This window comes from Myodes glareolus, chromosome 18 (assembly GCF_982192425.1).
Source record: "Myodes glareolus chromosome 18, mMyoGla1.1, whole genome shotgun sequence".
NCBI classification, from domain to species: Eukaryota; Metazoa; Chordata; class Mammalia; order Rodentia; family Cricetidae; genus Myodes; species Myodes glareolus.
Window position 1 is genome coordinate 7254424 of NC_142043.1, and position 19630 is coordinate 7274053.

A 19630-nucleotide genomic window follows, 5' to 3' on the forward strand; every position below is an offset into this window, starting at 1 on the left:
TTGTGGGAGGGGGCGAGAAGGCATGGAGTCAACCACATAGACTCTTTAAGTCTGGTGACTACAAAAAACCAACTCCTTTATCGAGGGTATGGGCAGGCCTCTCATATCCTATCCCAAAATCCCATTTGCTCAGGTGACCAATTCTTCGGTGTTGTTTACCTTCATTGGCATCTCTGGGCATATGTCGATTAGTCAGCAGTCTCTGGGAATAGCAGCAGGCCTTCGATTGGTTCAGGAAAGAAGTTCCTGCATGCTCATGTGAGCTGGATTTGGCAGAATGGCTGAGGCATGGGTAGGCTGGTTTTGGAAGGACAGCTAAGGCTTAGGAAGGCTGACAGACAGTTTCTCCTAAAAGCTAGGGCCAGAAGCTCCTCTCTTTTATTGGCTAATATTAATATTTATTGTACACATTAGGCTTTTATAGTTACTAATGAGTGTCCAGATATTTACATGAACCATTAATAACAAAGGGAATAAATCATATATGTACTACTTTCTCTATTTAAATTGAATTTCCAAAGTATAATAATAAAAACATTGTTTAGAAATATACAAAAATTAATAAATAACAAATAAAAATTTAATAAAGCAAATAACACCAAAATCAGAATTATTTAAAGAGTGAGAGTTCAGATTGAAGCATAAGCTCTAACTCTGTATCCATTGTCCCTGTCAATCAGATTCAAGGACTTGCATTATTGCAGGTCTGCCTGACAAACAGTCTGAAATTATGTTGGAGAGGAGGAAGTGACCAAGATGGTGATCAACATGAGGTGGGCATCAAAGTCATTTCTGGTTGCAGAGGGAGGTATGTTAGATGTTGTGGGTAACGGTCCTAAATGCAAACCAAAGCTGGGGAGATAGAGGCTCACTGGGCAGATGGGCCTTCTGTACAGCCCTGGATCTGGAAAGCAGTGCCAGGGCAGCAGTAAGTTAAAAATGAAAGGGACTGGTAGCTCAGAACCTGTAGCTGGAGGATGGACGCAGGGGTCTGTTGCCCTGGGTTGCAGGGTCGCAGCCATCTGAGCTTCTGTCCTGGCTTCCTCCTACAGCAGGCACTCCTTACCAGGGCTGGAATTCTCCTAGGCCACTTCCGTTTGCCCACGTGGGGCAGGCAGTCAGCAGCAGCACAGTGCTCTCAGTGCCCGGGAAATTCACTTCTTCATTAGTTTCCAGCCCCGGAGTGACCTGGTTCCAGAGTCTGTGGGTACAACTTGGGACAGGTCACTGGGCACCTCTAGCTCTGTGGATTGATCATCGGTGGAGGCCATTTTCATAAACGCTAAACATTTTTCATTCAGCGATGGCTCAGGGGAGGAGGATTCATCAGCCAGGCTATCCAGTGACATCATGTTGACTGTGGTGTCCCCTGTAGTGGGGATGATGGTTTCAGTGGCTAATGCTTCTCCTTCTGGGGCTGTGCAGCTCCTCCGGGCAGGTGTGTGTGTGGAGCCCTGCTTTGCTTCTGCCTCTGGACAGCAGAGCCGGTTCGCTGTGGCTCCTCTTCATGGCCACAGGGACACTAATAGCGACTGCAGGGATGATCGTTTGCAGGCTGCTATCCCCAGAGCTCACTTTGAATTTTAGTATGTTAATCGTTGCTGTTATGTTTGATTGTGGGTCTTTTAGCGATGATATAACCTGCTCACAGGTGTACCCGATGTTACACATGGTCTCCACAACCTTGGGGAGGATATCCTTGGCAGGAGGTGTTACGTGTTCCTGAATATGTCCCAGCCAAGGTCGTTCCACAAGCCGAGATGAAGTTAGCCTGAACCAAATGTAACCTGTGAGCAGTCTGGCCAAGGTGAGATAACAGGCCTTAGAAAGATGGTGTGGAATGCCGCACGGGGTGGTGGTTATCAGATGGGTTATTGGAGACTCCGTGTTTAATTTTCTGAGAAAAATCATACAGTTCCACAGAATATTCAGTTTGAATGGCGTGGTCTATCACAAGAAAGTGGAGACCACATGGTCAGTCTTGACAGCTCAGAACAGCCTTCCTTAAAAAAGCTTCATGCAACCCTGGTATCTCTGTACCAGACTCTGTGAGCCACAATCAGCCTGACTGCATGTAGATTCACATGGTAAGCTAGGGTCATGACTGTAATTGTCAGAACTGGAAGAGAAGTTATTTGGATCCTTCTCTTTACTGCCCTTTGGGTCCATCTATCCAAAGCTATTGGCTAGAATGTTTCCTCTGAAGACTAATCAAAGGGAAACTGGACTCCACCATCTCCTATTCTACAGGACACCCATAACCCCTCCTATTCTGCCCTCAATTACACAGCATTCTTCTTAACTGAAGTCAGTGTATGCATGCCCAAACACCCAGGCATTGTCTCACGAGTCCTTTGTCAATGGTTCTCTTCTCTCAAGTCATGACGTAACTATTTCCCAGACTAAATATTTCATACATACCTCTCTCCTTCATGTCCTTCTCATGGAGGGCACATTTGGTGGCAATGTAGCTGAGAATGACTCTGGTCTGCACCAGCTTCATTTCATCAGTCTCCACCATGGGCACCGAACAGAACATCAAACTCCCAGCTATTAGATGAAATAAAAAGATTAGAAAATAAGATGTTCATGCGATATTATACTTATTATAATATACATATATAAAAACACATAATTTATTCCATATGCAGACACATTCAAAAACGGTGTTTGATTAAGTAACAAAAAATTTTGAAAGAACTAATTACTTGATAACTAACTATTCAATGGAATAGCATTGAAAATTTTAGTTTTTTGCATCTTTAGTGTGTTCTAAGTTTTAACAGTTTATTTTATTAAAATTTTTATTTCATCCTGACAAAACTTCTGTATTTTTTAAACAGGATGTTATGGTATATTAACTCTTGTCGATGTATATTTTAAGAAGAGGTAGAAGGAAGTACAATCATATTATTAGCTGGTACCTGTAAAATAAAAATAAGGTCTCGATGTCTCTTGCTACTCAAGATAAGAAGACAAGATCTTAAACCTGTTTCTGTGTAGGTTTCCTGTGTGGTTTCACTAATACCAAGGGCCAGTATGTGTTGGGTAGGCCCAGAGAATCTCACCTATAGGTGTTGACCTTCCCTCCTGTTTCACATCCTCCCTCACAGTATTCCACATGATCAGCATAACCTTTCTGTTAACCCTATATTGTAGTATTACTAGGGAATTAGTTTGTAAAACCCATTAGAACTCAGGATAAGTGGCTAACATATTTGCCCTGGCATCTAGTGAATTTGATGTGGATGGAAGGCTGTGTGGGAACCCAGGCTAAATCAGGGAAGCATGGGATAGTAGAGACCAGTCATTCATAGGGCTTTGGGGATGGTGTCAGCAAACACAGTTCCAGCCATTTTTTTGAGATGATTACCTTATCTGTTAACAGAGACCCGTGACTGCAGTTGACCACCCTTTCATCAATGAATGCTGTAGTTACACAGGTGTTGTCTTGTGTTTAACACTTCCACTAGAAAACTCTCAGAAAATGTTAGATATTTGTTATTTCCATGTGTTACCTTGTGAAGTCATTCCGACTTCTCAGAATTTTTTTCAAACTAGAATACACAAAGGATAAACAAGTCTTCACTTCACTTCATGTCAGGCTTTTCTCTTTAATGGTGCCGATCTGCAGATCCTGTGAGAGAAGGAAGATAGTCTTTATTTGACAAGGACACAGGTGAAATAATCATGGCTTGTGGGACTTAGGAGCAGATCTTAGAAAGAAGTCGTGGTCACGACACATCGCTTCTCCTTCTAGTAATTGATGCCGTCTTTCCCAGAACTTTACCAGAGGCAGAACCAGAATTCATGGGCTACAGCAATGCCAGCAGAAGGAAAATGCTGATCATTGCTTCTGACTATAATTTATAATATTTCTGCCTATTACCAATGTGATCAGAAAGAACATTGTGTATCCCCTGCGTGGAATATGGTACACTCTAGTGTCTAACATCTGTCAAAAGGCATGATCTGTAACTACTTTAACTACAATGCTCTGCAATTATTTTCAAACACAATGTTGGAAACATTACAAAGGTAGGGTATAGTAAAGTGGTGGGATCTCAGCTACTGGACTCTGTTGCTATCTGGTAAAATTTTCAGCCCCTCCTTTGGTGGAGAATCAAGCTATGAGAAACCATCTTACACCTGTCAGAATAGCTAAACTCAAAAACACCAATGATAGGCTATGCTGGAGAGGATGTGGAGTGAGGGGAACACTCATCCATTGTTGGTGGGAATGCAATCTTGTACAACCGCTGTGGAAATCAGTGTTGCGGTTTCTCAGGAAACTGGGAGTCAACCTCCCTCAGGACCCAGCAATTCCACTCTTGGGAATATACCCAAGAGATGCCCTATCATACTACAAAAGTATTTGTTCAACTATGTTCATAGCTGCACTATTTGTAATAGCCAGAACATGGAAACAACCTAGGTGCCCCTCAATAGAAGAATTGTTAAAAAAGGTGTGGAACATATACACATTAGAGTTCTACTCAGCGTTAAAAAACAATGACATCTTGAATTTTGCATGCAAATGGATGGAAATAGAAAACGCTTTACTGAGTGAGGTAAGCCAGACCCAAAAAGAGGAATATGGTATGTACTCACTCATAAGTGGTTTCTAGCCATAGTTAAAGGTCTGTGAGTCTATTATTTGTGATCCTAGAGAAGCTAAATAAGAAGGTGAACCTGAAGAAAATCATATAGTTATTCTCCTGGATATTAGAACTAGGCAAGGTTGCCAGGCAAACATGGGTGCATGGGGGGTAGGGGGGTGGAAGTAGGGAAAGATGGTTAGGAAGAGGCAAGAGGGGGAGGATTGGGGATGGCTTGTGGGAATGGGAGGGGGAAGGGAGGAAGGATGGTTCTGGGAGCAGGGAAGTTTATATCTCAACTAAGGGAGTCATTTTAGGGTTTGCAAGAGACTTGATTCTGGAGGGGTTCTCAGGCCTAAGGAGAGGTCCCCAGATTGTACTCTGGGCAGCAGAGGAGAGGGTGCCTGAACTGGCCTTGGCCCATAACCATACTGACGAATATTTTGCATGTCACCACAGAACCTTCATATGGCGATAGATGGAGATAGAGACAGAGACACATATTGGAACACTGGACTTAACTCCCTAGGTCCAAATGAGAAGCAGAAGAAGGGAGATCGTGAGCAAGGAAAGCAAAATGAGAGGGGGTCTTCATCCGATGATGAATGAAGATAGAGACAGAGACCCACATTGGAGCACTGGAAGTCAGGACCGCGAAGGGTGCATTCACCCACTGATACAAAGGGTCTGATAGAATGAGAGCTCACCAAGGCCAGCTGGACTGGGACTGAACGAACATTTGATCAAACCAGATTCTCTGAATGTGGCTGACATGGGGGCTGACTGAGCCCCCGAAGTCCAAATGAAGACTGAGAAGCCATTGACAATGGCACTGGGTCTTGTTTCGTCTGCATGGACTGGCATTTTGGGATCCTGGCCTGTTTGGATGCTCACCTTCCTGGACCCGGAGGGAGGGGGGAGGAACTTGGATTCCCCACAGGAAGGAAACCCTGACTGCTCTTGTGAATGGTGAGGGAGAAGGAGAGGGAGTGGGGGAGCGGGAGGGTATTGGGAGGAGGGGAGGAAGTGGAAAGAGTGTTTTCTGATACTTGAATAAAAACAAAACTTAACACAGGGAAGCATTTGTTTGATTATTTGTAAAGTTAGAGGAAGTGTATTTTTTAGAAGAATAGTGGAATGTTTTCAAAACACTGAGCACCTCTCTTGCCCCACAGAAAGCAAGTATTGTTAAGCAACACAGTTGTTTCATTTCCTGGAGTTTCTGGTTGTAAGATGTCAGGACATCGGGGTTATTTGAACATGCTCCATGGATCAGCTTCTTGTGGATCTATATGATCATATGATATCAGATTCAGGGCCCCATGAGCGTGGGCAAGGTGAGTTGGGGCTGGAGTGTGATGTTGATGGTGAAGTTGCTGCTGATGGGTGAGGCTGTAGTGACATCATGTGTGCACAGTAGATCACTGCCAGAGCATCCAGGCAACATGTTCTCAGTAGGCTCTTCAGTCATGTTGAGAGGCAGGAGGGGAAGCTGGCATCACTGCCACTTGCTCTTCCTGTACTGAGCTCACTCTGCCCAGAGGCTTGGAACTCTTGAAACACAAGACCACCATCTACTTGCTTGGGAAACATCTCATTGTGTAAAGAAAACAGTCTGTGACACCCTACAATTTGCTTCTTCGTTCTTCATTACTTTGAAAGAGGATTAGGCCATACAGCCAATATGTTCACAAAGTGGATTGCAAGGGCACTAATCTGAGCCTCTGGTAAATACTTTGCTGGAAAGCAGAGGAGGCAGTGGAAAGCCAACTGAAAATGGGGTCTCATATTGTAGCCCTGCCTTTCTGATCACTGCCTTCCAGGGACAAGACCTCTTGGCAGTTTCCATGACTGCTAGTGTCCCACAGTCTGCTCCAGTCATACAACCGTCACCCCCATTCAGAAGGACTAGTTTAGACCTTAGGTATTTTTTTCCCTGTCAGGCTGGAGTGGTGAGCTCCCTTTAGCTCAGGTAACCTGTTTCAGTGGGTGTGTCCATTGAAGTCTTGACCTCTTGGCTCATAGTCTCACTCCTCCCACTCTTTGGGAGCTCAGTCCAGTGCTCCAATGCAGGTCTCTGGCTATGTTCCCACCTATTGCTGAATGGAGATTTAGTGGTGATATTTAAGATATTCTTCAGTCTGATTACAGGGAAAGTCCAATTCAGGCACCCTCTCTTCTGTTGCTTTGGGTCTTAACTGTGATCATCTTTGTGGATTCCTGGGAATTTCTCCAGTGCCAGGTTTATTGCTAGCACCAAAATGGCTCCCCAATCCAAATATCTCTTTCCTTGCTCTCATCTGTCCTTCCTCCATCTCAACCATCCTGTTCCCTCAAGTTCTCCTTCCCCCTTCCCTCTCCCTTCATCTTCACCTTCTACCCTTCCTACTTGCCCACCCCCATGCTCCCAATTTTGTAGGAGATTTTGTCTATTTCCCCTTTCCAGGTTGTTCTATATATGTTTTTCTGAGGGTTCATCTTGTTACTTGGCTACTCTAGAGATGAATTATAGGCTCAATATCCTTACTTTACAGCTAGGATCCACTTATGAGTGAGTACTGCCATATTCATCTCTCTGGGTCTGAGTTACCTCACTGAGGATGGTTTTATTTCTAGTCCCATACATTTGCATGCAAATTTCAATATGTCATTTTTTCCCCTGCTGAGTACTACTCCAATGTGTAAATGTGTCACATTTTGTTTTCCATTTTTCTGTTGAGGGACATCTAGTTTCTTTCCAGGTTCTGGCTATTACACAAATAATGGTGCTATGAACATAGTTGAACAGATGTCTTTGTAGTATGATTGAGCATCTCTTAGGTATATGTCCAAAGATAGGTGGTATTTTTCAGTCCTGAGGTTGGTTGATTCCCAACTTTCTGAGAAACTGCAATACTGATTTCCAAAGTGGTTGTACAAGTTTATAATCATACAAGCAATGGATGAGTGTTCCCCTCAGTTCACATCCTCTACAGAATAATCTATCATTGGTCTTTTTGATCTTACCCATTCTGACTGGTATAATATGGCATCTCAGAGTTGTTTTTATTTGCATTTCCCTGATGGCTAAGAATTTTGGACATTTCCTTAAGTATCTCTTTGTCCATTTGAGGTTCTTTGGTTGAGCACTCTCTGTTTAGTTCAGTACACCGTTTTTTAGTTGGGTTACTTAGAATTTTTATGTCTAATTTCTTTAGTTCTTTATATATTTTGGAGATCAGTTCTCTATCTGATGTGGGGATAGTAAAGATCTTTTCCCATTCAGTAGGCTGTCTGTTCTTTTTAATCTTATTGACTGTGTCCTTGTCTTTACGGAAGCTTCTCAGTTTCAGGAGATCCCATTCATTTATTGTTGCTCTCGATGTCTGTGCTACTGGGGTTATATTTAGCAAGTGGTCTCCTGTGCTCATGCAATGAAGGCTACTTCCCAATTTCTCTTTTATCAGGTTCAATGTGGTCTGATTTGTCTTCAGGTTTTTAATCCATTTGGACTTGAGTTTTGTGCATGGAACCTGAGATGGATCTATTTTCATTCTTCTACAGGTTGATATTCAGTTATGCCAGAACCATTTGTCAAAGATGTTTTCTTTTTCCATTGTATAATTTTAGCTTCTTTGTCAAAAATCAGGTGTTCATAGGTGTGTGGAATAATATCCAGGTCTTTTATTAGATTCCCTTGGTCAACGTTTCTGTTTTCATGCCAATACCAAGCTGATTGCATTACTGTGCTGTGTAATAGAGCTTGAGGTCAGGAATGGTGATGCCTCTGGAAGTTCCTTTATGGTTCAGGAATTTTTTTTGCTGTCCTGGGTTTTTCTTTTTCCATATGAAGTTGATTATTGTTCTTTCTAGGTCTGTGAAGAATTGTGTTGGGATTTTGATAATGATTACCTTGAATATGGTGAATTACGTCGGTAGATTATTGTATGTTGAACCATCCCTGAATCTCTGGGATGATTTTTCTGATGTGTTCTTGAATTTGTTTTACCAGTAGTTTATTGAGTATTTCTGCATACATGTTCATGAATGAGACTGGTCTGTAATTCTCTTTCTTGGTATAGTCTTTGTGTGGTTTTGCTATTAGGGTAACTGTGGCCTCCTAAGAAGAGTTTGGCAATGTTCCTTCTGTTTATCTTATGGGGAACACTTTCAAGAGTATAGCTATTAGTTCTTCTTGAAAGTGATGGAAGAATTCTACAGTAAAACCATCAGGCCCTTGTTTTTATTTAAGAAATTGGTTGGGAGGCTTTTGATGACAGTTTCTATTTCCTTGCAGGTTATAGGTCTATTTAAATTGTCCACGTGATCTTAATTTAATTTGGGTAGGTGATATCTATCCAGAAATTTGTCCATTTCTCTTTCATTTTCCTATTTTGTGGAGTACAGGTTTTTGTAGCAAGTCCTAATGATTCTCTGAATTGTTCAGTGTCTGTTGTTATGTCCCCCTTTCATTTCTGATTTTGTTAACTTGTATGTTCTCTCTCCCTCTACTTTTTGATTAGTTTGAATAAGGGTTTGTCTAGCTTATTGATTTTCTCAATGAACCAGCTCTTTGTTTCCTTGATTCTTTGTATTTTTTCTTTGTTTCTATTTTGTTGTTTTCAGCCCTTAATTTGATTATTGCCTGTCTTCTGTTCCTCCTGGATGAATCTGCATCTTTTTGTTCTAGATCTTTCAGGTGTGCTGTTAAGTCACTAATGTGAGCTTACTTCATTTTCTTTATGTGGGCCGTTAGTGCTAAGAACTTTCCTCATAGCACTGCTTCATGGTGTCCCATAGGTTTGGATATGTTGTGCCTTCATTTTCATTGAATTCAAGGAAGTCTTTAATTCCCTTCTTTATTTCTTCCTTGACCCAGATGTGATTCAATAGTGCACTATTTTATTTCCATGTGTTTTTCTGCATTCTGAAGTTCGTATTTCTGTTGAATTCTAATTTTAAACCATGGTAGACTGATAAGACCCAGGGGATTACTCCAAATATTTTGTATCTGTGGAGGTTTGCTTTATTACTGAGGATGTAATCAATTTTAAAGGAGGTTCCATAAGGTGCTGAGAATAAGGTATATTCTTTTGTGTTTCGGTAGAATGTTCATTAGTTGTCTGTTAAATCCATTTGAGTCATAATATGTGTTAGCCCTCTTATTTGTCTCTTAGATTTCTGTCTGGTGGACCTGTCCATTAGGACAGTAGTGTGTTGAAGTTTCCTATATTAGTATGTGAGGTTTGAATTGTGTTTAAGCTTTAGTATTATTTCTTTTACATGAGGGTAATCTAGTATTTTGGGCATCGATGTTCAGTATTGAGATTTCATCTTGATGAATTGTTCTTGTTATGAGGATAAAGTATCCTTCTCCATCCCTTTTGATTGATTTTACTTTTTAAAAAATATTTATTTATTTATTATGTATACAGTATTCTGTCTGTGTGTATGTCTGCAGGCCAGAAGAGGGCACCAGACGTCATTACAGATGGTTGTGAGCCACCATGTGGTTGCCGGGAATTGAACTCAGGACCTTTGGAAAAGCAGGCAATGCTCTTAAACCACTGAGCCATCTCTCCAGCCCCGATTGATTTTACTTTGAAGTCTATTTTGTTAGATATTAGGGTAGCTACACCAACTTTTTTCTTAGGTCCCTTTTTTTGGAAAATCTTGTCCAAACCCTATACTCTGATGTAATGTCTGTCTTTGAGATTGAGGTCGTGTTTCTTGTATACAGCAGAAGGCTGGATCCTGCTTTTGTATCCATTGTTTTAGCTTGTGCCTTTTTATAGGTGAATTGAGTCCATTGAGATTAAGGGATATTAATGACGAGTGATTTTTAATTACTGTTATAGTTCTTACATTTTGAAGTTAACCCACTATCCTTCTTTACTCTCTGCCATGTCACAGTACCTTTATTAGCATGGTGCATTCAACTCCTGCTCTCCTGTGTACCTCCTGGTGACTCCTGACTCCATCCTTCTCCTTCCCATCTCCCTTAGTTTTGGTTGCCCTGCCTGGATACTGGCCAATCAGTGTTTTATTAAACCAATTCGAGTGACAAATATTTCCAGTGTATAAGAGGATTATTTCCTGGCTGTAACATGAGGGCTTGCTCTGTTGGGGTTTCTGTGCTGCCCAGTTCCCACAGCTGGTACGTCCCAAAGAAAGCCATACAGAGGTCTCCATTGGTAATGCACTGGGCTATTAGCTCAGGCTTCATATTAGCTCTTATAACCTCTATTAACCTCTTATTCTTATCTATGTTAGCCACATGGATCAGTACCTATTTCAGTGGGGCAGGTCACATCCTGCATCTTCTGTTTCTTCACGGAACTGGGAAAGGAGCTTCCATCTTCCCAGAATTCTCCTGTTCTCATTGCCCTGCCTCTACTTCCTGTCTAGTTGTCCTGCCTATACTTCCTGCCTGGCTACTGGTCCCTAAGCATTTATTTAAAACATAATTGAAAGAATACAGAATTCTCTCACACCACATAGTCCATTTTTGGGAATGTGGTGTAATATTCCAGGCTACTTCCTGCTGTTTGGGTGTGCTGATATTCTCATGGAGACAAAAAGAAAATTTAGAATTATGAACAAGTCCTTACTGGAATATCTTGTGATTCTTGATCATCTCAGGCAGAAGTCTTAAATCTGTTCTGGACATAGAACTCAGACATCTGTGACATCTGTTCCTAGTGGAGATTTCTCAGTTGGTCTTCCTTGATCAAAGCTGATTTTTCTTAACTCAGAATGAATCCAAAGCCTCTCATTTCCTGTGGAAACAAAAGCAAAATGTCTTCTATAAAGTAACATACATTCTGACTTCAATTTTGAACTCAAGATATTTTCTAAATCCCTATCTTGGATTAATTCAGCAGTATTTATAAGCATTTATCTTTTAACGGCTGTTGTTCCTTCCTCAGCATTCAAACAATTCAAAGAGAGCATAATAACATACAGTATCCAGATTCTCTGAGTGTTTTCCATCTTTCCATGGCTTTATTTTCAACTCTATTTTGTTTATTTTTAATTTTTGACTTTTGAGACAGGGTTTCTATGTATTTTGTCCTGGAACTCATGCTAGACCAGGCTGTCCTTGAACTCACGGAGATACGCCTGTCTCTGCCTCCCCAGTGCTGAGTTTAAAGGTGTGTGCCACCAGACGTTGAACTCACAGATATCTCTGTCTGCATCTGCCTCCCAAGTGTTGTGATTAAAGGTATATGCGACCACACCCAGCTACTCTCTTTCTTACTCTTTGTTTTAATGGTCTTTAACCTTTTTTAACATATATTTAACATATTTTAGCATATATTTTTAACACACCGTAAACCATTTAGAGGTTTTCTTTGTCTTTGAATCTCACTTTGATGTATATCTCTCTTTTTCTGACCACATGAGTCTTTTCTGAGATTCCATGCTCATGGCTGATGTACCGGCTATAGTCACGTTTGTTGCCACAACTCTATTGAATTTTCATGTCTGTGCCAACAAGCAAGCTGCAGCAGTGTGCTCACACACTGCACTCAAATTCTCCATAGTCGGACCACCTGCCTGAAAGAGTCAGAGTTTGCATTGTCAGGATGACCCATAAAGCCAGCATTTTAAAACATCATGGCTTTACTCCTGCTACAACTGAATACCAAAAATCATTTGTTCAGCTTTTCATCATGCCCATCTAAGTATTTTGTGGCAGGACCTCTTCAAAAAACCTTGCAGCTAAAACTGAGTCAGGAATCTTTTCTTAAAAGAGAGAGCTTGCTTGACTCTAGCAAGCAGAGCAGACCTGAGAAATTTCTGCTACTAAGAAGTCATGCTTTACTCTATTCTTTTCTGTCTAGAATTACTTTCCAGCTCTCTCAGGTCTTATGTGGATGAAGTTGTCCTCATGGACACCATTCTGTAACGTGCGGACTTGCTTTGTTGGGGTTTCTGTCCTGCCCAGTTCCCACAGCTGGTACGTCCCAAAGAAAACCACACAGAGGTCTCCATAAGTAATACTCTGATTTGCCCATTAACTCAGGCTTTGTATTAGCTCTTATACCTTATTTAAACCCATTATTCTTATCTATGTTATTCATATGGCTCAGTACCTTTTTCAGCGGGGCAGGTCACATCCTGCATCTCAGTGTCTCCATGGTACTGGGGAAGGAGCTTCCTTCTTTCCAGAATTCACCTGTTCTCATCGCTCTGACTCTTCTTCTTGTCTGGTTGTCACATCTATACTTCCTGCCTTGTTAACTGGCCAATAAGCATTTATTTAAAACATAACTGACAGAAAATAGATTTGTCTCACACCACAGGGCAGGCAAGAGCTTCGGGCTTCTGGTTACATTGTATCTGTTGTTAGAATCAGAGGCATGCATGCTGGTCCTCCAATCAATCTGTCCTTTTGATTCCCCTCAGGTCTCTAGCTCAGGGGCTGCTGTCACTCACAGTTTTATGTGCTGAGCTGGAAAGGGAAAGCTGAGATTAGCCTTTCCTCCTGGAGCTGCTTTTTGGCATATTTTTTTTCCTTGCAGGAAAGCTGCAAGTGAGGACTGGGAGCTTGCATTTGTTCTTGTATAGGGGTATTGTTAAGAAGAGCAAGAGTGGTTCTCCCCTCTCTCTGTCTTCCTGCCTCTCTACTTCTGTTGGGGTACTGTTCCTCATGAGCCTTACCACACCGGACCCTTGAGGTCTAGAATGCTGAAATAAATAAGCCTCTTTTGTGGATAAAGCAGTCAGGCTCACGATTTCAGTTACAGTGCCAGAAAACTGACAAACACAGTAGGAGTGTCTGACTCACAGAGCAGCTCAGAAAAGCAGTCTATAAAATTCTGCTTCCTTTTCGTAGTAATAGCACATTTGCCTGTAGCCCTAGACTGACTACAATGTGTATAGTGTGTCCCACTCACCTTGGAAAGGGAATAGTTGACTCAAACCTTGTAAGTCTTCCACTTTGCAGGAAATGATGAATTCTTCATTGGAACCACACCAAACAACTTACTTTAGGGAGATTGAAGTGGGTCAAGGATTCAATCAGCACCCGAAGCCCACAGCTGATGAAGAGAGCGGTGACTTCTCAACCTGGACCGTTTAGCTTCCCGGTACCTAAGCTGATGAAGAGAGCAATGACGTCTCTACCTGGACCGCTTCTCTTCCCGGTACCTAAGCTGATGGAGTTAGCTATGACTTCTCCAACTCCATCGTTTCTTCGCGGAACCTACCGTTGATGAAGAGAGCAACGATTTCTCTACCTGGACCACTTCTCTTCCTGGTACCGACAGCTGATGGAGAGAGCGATGACTTCTCCAACTGGACCATTTTTCTTTCCGGTACCTACAGGTGATGGAGAAAGCGATGATTTCTCCACCTGGACAGTTTCTTCCTGGTACCTACAGCTGATGGAGAGAGCGATGACTTCTATAACTAGACCATTTCTTCCCGGTACCAACAGTTGATGGAGAGAGCGGTGATTTCTCCAACTGGACCGTTTATTCCCGGTACCCACAGATAATGAAGAGAACGATGGTTTCTTCAACTGGAACATTTCTTCCTGGTACCTACAGCTGATGGAGAGAGCGGTGATTTCTCCAACTGGACCGTTTATTCCCGGTACCCACAGATAATGAAGAGAACGATGCTTTCTTCAACTGGACCATTTCTTCCTGGTACCTACAGCTGATGGAGAGAGCGGTGTTTGCTCCAGCTGGACCGTTTATTTCCAGCTGGACCATTTATTCCCGGTACCTACAGCTGACGGAGAGAGCAGTGTTTGCTCCAACTGGACCGTTTCTTCCCGGTACCTACAGCTGACGGAGAGAGTGATGACTTCTCCAACTGGACCGTTTCTTTCCAGTACCTCCAACTGACAGAGACAGTAATGACTTCTTTAAGTGGACCGTTTCATCCCGGAATCAAGCGCACCTGGCTGAACTGAGACAAGGTCAGACAAATGTTTATTCATGTAAGCAACAGTAATCAAGACACTGGATTTTGGTCTTGTTGGCAGAGCACAAACTCCTGTAGACAGAGGTACTCCATGACCTTGGTGTCAATATTACATGAGCTCATTCTCCTCCCTGCAGCACTGCAGTGTTGAGTGTTGGCATTTGTTCACTTTAACTTTTCTTCATTGTGCCTAAGCGACTTGCTTTTCTCGGTTTTGAACCTCAATGAGCAGCAGGAAGGAATCAGCCTGGAGATTCACTTGCTGTTTTTCTAGAAGAAAGGCATCTCACACCCAGTTCTTCCTTCAGGTTGTCTGACATTCCCCATCCCCAGCATTCTCTCCCTTGTCCTTTCCTCAGGGAATCTGATGATTTTAGGGTATGACTGTATCTGAGTTCCTAGGACTGCTCGTTGGTGCCTGTCATGTTCATCTTTAAAATAATAGGCATGGTTTCCCCATCTTCACTAGTCTCTAGGCTATGTGACATCTTTAATTATAGGAAGCCATCTTCACCAAGTGTCTGTGTGTTGACAAATACTTCAGACTTTTCCATGTCTTTGTAGTCTAAGTGAAGACATACAAGGATGATTATCAGAAGTGTCAAGTTTGGGGTAAGAGGGAACACCTCTGTGCATTCTCAAACCCGGAGTAGCTGCAAAGGTCAAGTTCAAAATAGGAGTTGAAAGAGCTGTGCTTGGCATCTATCACCTGAACACATCATGTGCCCTAGCAGAGCTCACTAATGAGAATGGGGAAGGCATCCACGGGTGCTTACTTTAGTTCACAAGACAGAGGATTTTCCAAATACATCTTAACAACAGTATGGAGTGGGTAGTGCCAACAGATGTGAGCTTATTTCTCTTTTCTTTAAGCATTATAGGCTCAACCTCTTTTTACCAGGAGCACCTCAAAATCCAGGCTCTTGAACAAAGCAGGTGGGTTTGTCAGGTCCCAAGGGGGAAGCTCGGCTGGTAAAGATCTCTGACATATGTTCTAGTTTTGTTTCTGCTGCTGTAACAAAAACTGCACAGGTGAGGAAAGGGCTTATTTGACTCATCAATCCAAGTTACAATCCATCAGTTTTGGGATTTTAAGGCAGGAACTCTAGCTGCTTGTCATATCACACTCATAGTCCAGAGCAAAGAGAATAAACTCATCTTTGCTAGCTTGTTTCATTCTTAGACAGTCCAGGGCTCAACCTAGGGAATGGTGCCACCCACAGGGGACTGGGTCTTCCTATATTTATGAACAATTCACGAATAACTCCGGTAAACTTCGTGCTTCACCACTCTGGTCTGGGTGGAGTCTTTCTTTGGTCTGTCATGGGCTGCTCTCTACTGCAGGGAATTCTTTAATCTCCCCCACACAATTTTTCCTCCTGTGGATTCAGCTTCTCTACCAGCAGATCCTGTTTCTGCCTCGATTACCAAAAATGATATCTGTCTTTTCTCTGTGAGAAAAGCCTTGTGGAGGGATGATGATTGGCCTGCCCAGACCACATGACTTCCTGGAGGCTCACCACCAGGACCAGGTCTTCAGATTACTAGGTCTTCAGATCATGTGTCCAGTCCTGTAGATGTATCCTCCCAGGGGTAAGAGTGTCACCATGACTTCTTGGGTAAGATTTCCCAGGCATTCAGGCAGAACTGTGAAGTGGTGGTTCTCTACCTGACTGCATGAGTGTCTAGGATGGGTAGCACACACTTGTGCATTGAGAGGAATTTCCAGAGAGGGTTGGCATGTGGGACAGTGACTGGAGTAGACCCATCCTGATTGTAAATGGTACCATCCAAAGTTCTGGGAGTCCAGGGAACAGACTAGGGGAGCAGGAAATCCTGGGTGTGCAAGCCCCTTCTTTGAGGAATTCACCCATTGTTGTAGCCATCTTCCAAGGACACAACGTTAACCCCTTCTGCCTTCAATGTGAACTCTGTGCTAGGGAGATTCTAGGTCACCAGCAGCACACAGAATCTGCAGAGGCATCCAGATTCCAGATTTGGCCTGCATGTTGTCAATGGGGAATACACTAGGCCTTAGGTTAAATCTTCCAGGTCAGTGGGTTGGCTCATCAGGTAAAGGTGTTGGCCACCAAGCCTGATGACCTGGGTTTGTTCTTCATTGACAACTCTGATCATGTGTGCATTAGTCAGCAGTCTCTGGGCATAGCAGAAGGTCTTTGATTGGCTCAGGGAAGAAGTTCCTGCCATGCATGCTCATGTGGCTTGTTTTGGAAGGACAGCTGACGCTTGGGTAGGCTGGTTTTGGAAGGAGAGCTGAGGCTTAGGAATGCTGGCCGACAGTGTCTCCTACAAGGTAGGACCAGAAGGTCGTCTCTTTTTTGGCTCATATGAATATTTATTGTCCACATTAGGCTTTCATAGTTACTAATGACTGTCCAGATATTTACATGAAGCATTAACAATATCAATTAACTACTTTTTCTATTTAAATTGAACTTCCTAATGAACACATTTATGTTAAAGATATATAAAAACGAACAAATAACAAGTAAGAAAATTTTAAAAAATAACACATAACACAAAAATCAGAACTATTGAAAGAGTGGGAGTTCAGATTGAAGCATAAGCTCAAACTCTGTATCCATTGTCCCTGTCAATCAGATTCAAGGACATGCATTGTTGCAGGTCTGCCCAACAGACAGTTGAAATTAAGCTGAAGCAGAGGAAGAAAACAAGATGATGATCAGCATGAGGTTGCATCAAAGTCATGGCTGGTTGCAGAGGGAGATGTGTTAAATGTTGTGGGTAACGGGCCTATATGAAAACCAAATTTGGGGAGGTGGAGGCTCAGTGGGCAGATGGGCCTTCTGTCCAGGCCTGGATCTGGAAAGCAGTGCCGGGGCAGCAGTAAGCTACAGGAGAAAGGGACTGGTAGCTCAGAACCTGTAGCTGGAGTATAGATGCAGGGGCCTGTTGCCTTTGGTTGCAGGGCCGCAGCCACCTGAGCTTCTGTCCTGAATCCCTCCTGCAGCAGGCACTCCTTACCAGGGCTGGAATTCCCCTAGGCCACTTCTGTTTGCCCACACGGGGCAGGCAGGCAGCAGCAGCACAGTGCTCTCAGGGCCCGGGAAATTCTTTTCTTCATTCGCTTCCAGCCCCAGAGTGGCCTGGTTCCAGAGGCTGTGGGTACATCCTGGGGCTGGTCACTGGGCACCTCTGGCTCTGTGGATTGTTCTTCGCTGAAGGCCATGTTCACCAGTCCCATACATCTCCCATTCAGAGGTGGCTCATGGGAGGAGGATTCTTCAGCCAGGCTCTCCAGTGATATCATGTTGACTGTGGTGTCCCCTTTAGCAGGCTTGATGGTTTCAGTGGCCAATGCATCTCCTTCTGGGGCTGTGTTGTCTGTATAGTGCAGCTCCTCCGGGCAGGTGTGTGTGTGGAGCCCTGCTTGGCTTCTGCCCCTGGACAGCAGAGCTGGTTCGCTGTGGCTCCTCTTCATGGCCAAAGGGACACTAATAGCGACTGCAGGGATGATCGTTTGCAGGCTGCTATCCCCAGAGCTCACTTTGAATTTTAGTATGTTAATCGTTGCTGTCAGGTTTGACTGTGGGTCTTTTAGCGATGATATAACCTGCTCACAGGTGTACCCGATGTTACACATGGTCTCCACAACCTTGGGGAGGATATCCTTGGCAGGAGGTGTTACGTGTTCCTGGATATGTCCCAGCCAAGGTCGTTCCACAAGCCGAGATGAAGTTAGCCTGAACCAAATGTAACAGGTGAGCAGTCTGGCCAAGGTGAGATAACAGGCCTTAGAAAGATGGTATGGAATGCGGCACGGGGTGGTGGTGATCAGATGGTACATAGCTTCTGGGGTCGATGCTACATAGGGCAATTGTCCGGTGACCAGGACGTAGAAGACAATCCCTAAGCTCCACATATCCCCTGCCATAGCATCATAAGGTTTTCCGGCCAAGATCTCAGGGGCCAAATATGGCAAGGTGCCCCACAGCTCCTCCAGCATCTGACCCTCTGCAAGCTGAGTGGCCAGCCCAAAATCGCAAAGTTTGACTTTGTCGCCTTCCCCCAGAAGTATGTTTTCTAGCTTGATGTCGCGGTGCGCGATCCGTCTCTGGTGCAGGAAGTGCACAGCAGATGCCAACTGATTGATTATTGGCCTAGCCTCCACCTCTTTTAGACAGCCCACCTCCCTGATCAACATCACCAAGTCTTTTCCTTTATGGTACTCCATGATGAGATAGGTGGTCTGCAGCGTGTTGATAGCGTGGAATAACTGGATGATGTTGCTGTGTTGCAGGGACTTATGGATCGCAACTTCAGTCCTGATGTACTCCTCATCATTGTACTCTTTCTCAAGCACCTTGATAGCCACCTGAGTTTTCGTTGGAAGGTGTTGGGCAAGTATCACCTCCCCAAATGCACCACACCCCAGAGATGTTAAAAATTTATAATTCTTCTTAAGGATGTCCTCTTCCCGGTGGCTGACCATGATGGCTACCTCAAGTTCTCTGTATTTGGGCAATTTCAGGGACACACGATGCTAGGGAAGAAATGATATAGTTTTAGAATGGAAGTTGATAGGTATGAATTCTCTGTCTTGTATTCTGAGCGAACCCAAACTAGCAAATGATGCCTTTAAGACCAAGAAGTACAAGAATAATCCAGAAGGTTATTGACATGAAGACACTGAACAAGCGTGTAGCAGCAATTGTTCATATTCTGGGGAGGAACCCATACTCAGATACAGGGATCACTGATCGTTTATACTCCTTGGAAAGTAGCTTCAAGTAGATAAAATCTCATCTAAGAGAAATAAAGTCCACAAAGAGAAACGGATATTTTCTTCTCTTGTGTGTTTAAGAAATAGGAAGGCTGAGCGTTTATCAAAGAAACAGTATTAGTCACAGAGATGGAGTGGAGGAAGCGATAGAGCAGGAGAGTTTGACCAAAATGCAGGGTAGGCATGGATGGGACATTTATAATGAAGGTGCTGTGGTTAGTTTACAGTAACATGTGTTCCAGCTGAAGAAAATGGGAAAAAATGTAAAGATTAAATGAATTTTGAAGAAGGAAATTGGGTAATAATCAAAAAATAGATACAACATTCACAAATCAAACCTAGGATGAAA

At 43.2% G+C, this 19630-nt stretch overlaps 2 protein-coding genes across 2 annotated transcripts; both read right to left on the bottom strand.

Annotated features, from left to right (window-relative positions):
• Nucleotides 1–587: 587 nt before the first annotated feature.
• Nucleotides 588–12440, bottom strand: LOC125407571 (glutathione S-transferase A1-like). The gene is made up of 5 exons (XM_087897821.1): nt 11910–12440; nt 11189–11356; nt 3519–3637; nt 2422–2550; nt 588–1947 (listed from the first exon to the last, which is right to left on the bottom strand). The coding sequence occupies exons 3-5, from the start codon at nt 3529–3531 to the stop codon at nt 1823–1825; spliced, it is 267 nt and encodes an 88-aa protein (XP_087753947.1). The 5' UTR covers nt 3532–3637; nt 11189–11356; nt 11910–12440; the 3' UTR covers nt 588–1822.
• A 234-nt stretch (nt 12441–12674) lies between these two features.
• On the bottom strand, nt 12675–19035 carry LOC148119059 (sperm motility kinase-like). Its single transcript, XM_087897822.1, has one exon. The coding sequence runs from the start codon at nt 18988–18990 to the stop codon at nt 17539–17541; it is 1452 nt and encodes a 483-aa protein (XP_087753948.1). The 5' UTR covers nt 18991–19035; the 3' UTR covers nt 12675–17538.
• Nucleotides 19036–19630: the final 595 nt, after the last annotated feature.